The sequence below is a fragment of the Oratosquilla oratoria genome, chromosome 7 (genome assembly GCF_046742065.1).
Source record: "Oratosquilla oratoria isolate Oo_2021 chromosome 7, ASM4674206v1, whole genome shotgun sequence".
Taxonomy (NCBI): Eukaryota; Metazoa; Arthropoda; class Malacostraca; order Stomatopoda; family Squillidae; genus Oratosquilla; species Oratosquilla oratoria.
This window is the reverse complement of record NC_134783.1, coordinates 55,203,146-55,207,435: the sequence shown is the minus strand read 5'-3', so window position 1 is coordinate 55,207,435 and position 4,290 is coordinate 55,203,146. Positions and strand designations below refer to the sequence as shown.

At 42.2% G+C, this 4,290-nt stretch overlaps 1 protein-coding gene across 1 annotated transcript; it reads right to left on the bottom strand.

The window, feature by feature from the left end:
• Window positions 1-659: 659 nt before the first annotated feature.
• On the bottom strand, window positions 660-3,493 carry LOC143026927 (uncharacterized). Its single transcript, XM_076187716.1, has 2 exons — window positions 3,383-3,493; window positions 660-2,092 (listed from the first exon to the last, which is right to left on the bottom strand). The coding sequence occupies exons 1-2, from the start codon at window positions 3,395-3,397 to the stop codon at window positions 1,181-1,183; spliced, it is 927 nt and encodes a 308-aa protein (XP_076043831.1). The 5' UTR covers window positions 3,398-3,493; the 3' UTR covers window positions 660-1,180.
• Between the last annotated feature and the right edge of the window lie 797 nt (window positions 3,494-4,290).

Below are 4,290 nucleotides of genomic sequence, written 5' to 3'. Positions count from 1 at the left end.
TATTTATCTAGGAGATAGGATAAAAAAATAGAATAAAATAAAATCGGATGAAGGGGGTTGTGCATGCCTTGTATGTGTATGAGAATGCCAACGTTGAATTGATAGGATTTTGTTTTTGTTTTTATTCTTTCGTCCAGTTGAAAGTCATCTTAGTTTTTATTTACTTATTGTTTGTTTATATCTATCTATATTTATCCATTGATCAATTTGCTTGTTTTTATCTATTTAATTATTTGTTTATCGCCATTAATATCACATGGTATTTTTTTGAGGTCTTATGGGTAATGTTTGTCACTGAATATGAATTATGATATTGAAATATATTGGAAATTCTTCACAAACTCGTCCTGTAGACGAATACAATTTCAGTGCGTTTGTATAATTATGCAATTCTTTACCAATTTATTAATCAATGAATCTGTTTGTTGATATATTTGCTCATTTATTTGTTTGGTGTAATTCTAACAGATATACATAACAAGTCTCATCGTTTGCATATATGGATGACCTACAATGAAGCATTTTTTCATATATAAGAAAATCTGTGCAAAATTTGAGGGTGAATATAATTTTTTTTTTTTTTTTTATAAATATAAATGTATGTTTTTAGCGTGGACTATTTTCGCGAGAAGCCAAAGGTGGGAAATTTGAACCCACAAGATTCAGTGCGTAACGTAAAATACTGTCTTAGATTACCGATCATCAACAAAGGCTGTCATCCCTAACCGCCCCGTAGAGCGGGGGGTAGGTGGATTATGGATGGAATTTTGGAAAGAAAAAAAAATCTCAAAGTGGTGGATAAAAGCTTTATTTCACTCTTTTGCCTTTTAATGTTTGTTATAAAACAGTGGGAATCAGCTTACATGTTTTTGTGTTATCCTCGGCATTTGTAATTGTTATTTCGAACTGTGTGTTCTTTTCATTATCTGCACTTCATGTATATTGATTCAATGCCAAATATGATTATTATTATTGTTATCATTATTATTATTATTATTAAGGTGATATGGCGATGCAGCAAAAAAAAAAAAAAAAAAAAAAAAAAAAATCGACCGGAGGATACTGCAGAAGAAGAAGAAAATAATACATCTCGGAAGACCAGATAATCATTCTGCAGAAGACAAAAAAAAAAAAAAAAAAAAAAATTATAGACCGGAGGACTTTCCTGTACCGACGGAAGCTAACGAAGGAAACATGAACAGGCCGTGGGGAACCTGTAGGTATCCAGGAAGAGCCCCTTGTACGGATCACACGGGTCCCACGACAGGAGCCTCTGATAGTTGTGCTTCTGCAGGCAGTGGCTCTGGTAAGAGGGCCCGATAGTGCGGCATGCTGCCCTTGGGAAGAGGCAGCTCTCGATGCGGATCGTCTGCATGACCTCCTGAAGATCATTCACAATAACCCTCCAGAAACCGCCAACGTTCCTTGCCCTCTTGGGGGTCGCGTAGGACACCTCCGAGGGACAGACGAAGCCGCTAGGCCCGGTCCAGTGGGTCAGGTCGAAGGGCGAGGACCCGGTCGAGGAACCCGTGTAGAAGGAGTAGTCCATGGTTTCCTCGTGTTCCCTCGTGATCCCGTCCACGAGATTGTCCGCCGACTGGCCCGGGACTTCGGCGTACTTGAGGCCGAACGTAGCGTCGGCCTGCACGAAGGCCTGGACCTCGAAGAGCGGGTAGTCCTCGTCCTCGAGGCAGTAGGTCAAGGACGTGTTGAGGGCGCACGCGGGCGGCTGGGAAGCGTCGCAGAAGATCCTCCTCGTGTACACGAAGTTGACGTAGTGGAGCCCGTGCGGGTCGGAGTCCGACCCCGGACCACCTCTTCTCTTGGGGTCAGACCCCCGTTGAGCTGCCGGGTCCGGCAAAGGCTCCGGGTAGGCTCCAGGATCCGGCAAGGGACCCGGGTAGGCTGCAGGATCCGGCAAGGGACCCGGATAGGCTGCAGGATCCGGCAAGGGATCCGGGTAGGCTTCAGGATCCGGCAAAGGCCCCGGATAGGCTTCAGGGTCCGGCAAGGGCTCCGGGTAGGCTGCGGCCTCGGGCGAAGGCAAGGGCTCGGGAGAGGCAGTAGCCATTAGTCCAGCCAGCACCAGCATCTGCACATTCAATGAATAAATGAAAATAGATAAACAAAGTAATACACAAATAAATAAATAAATAAAAATAAATAGATAATAAATAAAACATAAATGAATAAATCAATAAATGAATCAATTAATAAATAACAGATAAACAAATGAACAAATGAATAAATAAATAAATGAAGTAATACACAAGTAAATGAGCGAATGAACAAATGATTAAAATAGACAACAAATAATTGAATGAAAATATAATGAAATAAAATAGAATCAAATAATCACTCAATACAGGGGTGCAGGATAAGGTGCCATGACTATCAGTGAAATAATTTGACAAAAAAAAAAAAAAAAAAAGGCGATTAGGCGACAGTGTTAATTAGCATTTTGGACTCTGGAGTTAACTTCAGTTGTCAGAAACGACGGCCGCAGGTGTCGGAAACAGATGCAATGTCTAGGTCAGGGACAGATGTATTGGGGTAGATGTGTTTGTACTGTCTAATGCGAACAGGACAGTCATGTATCTGCGTACCAGCGTAGAGACAAATTCATCAACGGTTTTTGGTTCTCCCACTCCCCGCTAGCTATGGGGAGTAGTACTGTATTGTAGAACTTTTTGCTCCCGTTTTCAAACGGATACCAGTGTTGTGTGATTTTCGTAATTTTCTCAATAAAAATAAACACTACACTCGTTAACAACATCACAATGTTTCTTTATCTATTTTCTATATAGGTTGCGTATTCTTGATGATAAATAAGACTGAAAATCACCTGATTATGAAAATGTTCGGAAAGCCTTTGATTCAAACGACCGGACGAAATAATGACAGATAATATCTTAGAAAGGAGAGTTCGATTAGCAACGAAAAGGTAATTATACTCTCATGTCTTGATTCAAAGATCGGACGAAATGACACGAAATAAAGAAAGTAGAGTTCGATGAGCAACGAAAAGATGTTACTACTCTCGCGTCTGCCTCAGTGCCCTCTTTGCTTGTACAACATTCACTCGGCGTCAGGCGCCAAGAAGCAAGCAAGCCAATGAGGAGACAAGTTGCAGGTGTTCACTTACGTGCAGGTGCTACAAATCGTCTGGTCGTTCACTGAGTACACTAAAGATGTCTAACACCTTTGGAGTTGCGTTTGTAGGACGCCAAGATTTATTTATTATTTTTTTTTTTTTATAATCACGGGTTTCGGAAGGTGCAAAACTGCCCTTGGGTAATCGTCGTAGGACCCTCACACCCTTCTCTCCCCCATCCTTCTCCTCCCGTAGGACAACGACGACGCCCTCTTCAGGAGAACTCACCAGGTGGCCTGCCATGGCGGTTAGGGATCCAGTTGGTTGTGTATGTCGCGGGCTCCATCGTAAGGGAGCTTTATATACTTGACCCTGGGGTCCGGTCCATTTCCGCTTCCCACTCCCATTCCCCTCGCAAACACACTCACGCCCATCTTAGGCTCCTCCTCTTCCTGCTTCTTCTCTTTTTGTCCATCTTCTCCCGCCCCCACCTTCAGGTGATGCGTCTTGTCTCTTGTCATTTATTTCTTCGTTTTCCTTCTCATCCTCTTTCTCCCTCCTTCTCGTTCTCCTTCTCCTCCTCCTGTATTCTTCTCCCCCCCCCCCACACACACACCTTCAGGTGATGCGTCTTGTCTCTTGTCATTTATTTAAATTCATTTACTTCTTCGTTCTCCTTCTCATCCTCTTTCTTATTTCTCCTCCTCCTTTTCGTTCTCCTCCTCCTCCTCCTCCTGCATCCTTCTTCGCCTTTATTTTCTAATATTTTCTTTCATTTCTTTCTTTTCTTCCCTCTCTCCTTAATCTTTTTCTGCCCATTCCTCTCTCCTCTGTAATGTGGAAATTAGCTTTCCCCAGTTTCTCTATTGGAGATGTTCTCAAGCGAACATTTAATCAATTAATCTATTTATTAACCTATTCGCTGACTTATTTTCCTCAGGTCGTACAATTACAGTCACTTCAGCACGAGCCTGCCTGGCCCACATGCTGAATAAAGCAGTTTGGCTTTAGCCAGAATAAAATATGTAAACAATGTCATTATGATGAGGTTCTTTATTAAAATTCCCCCAGTGGGAGCCTTGTAACTAGGGCTTAGCCAAGAGGGGTGGGGGGCTATAGGAGGCTTAGCCCCCCAAAAAAATCCAATTAGCCCCCCAAATTGATTTTTGTTGAAAAATATTATAAATACACTCCAC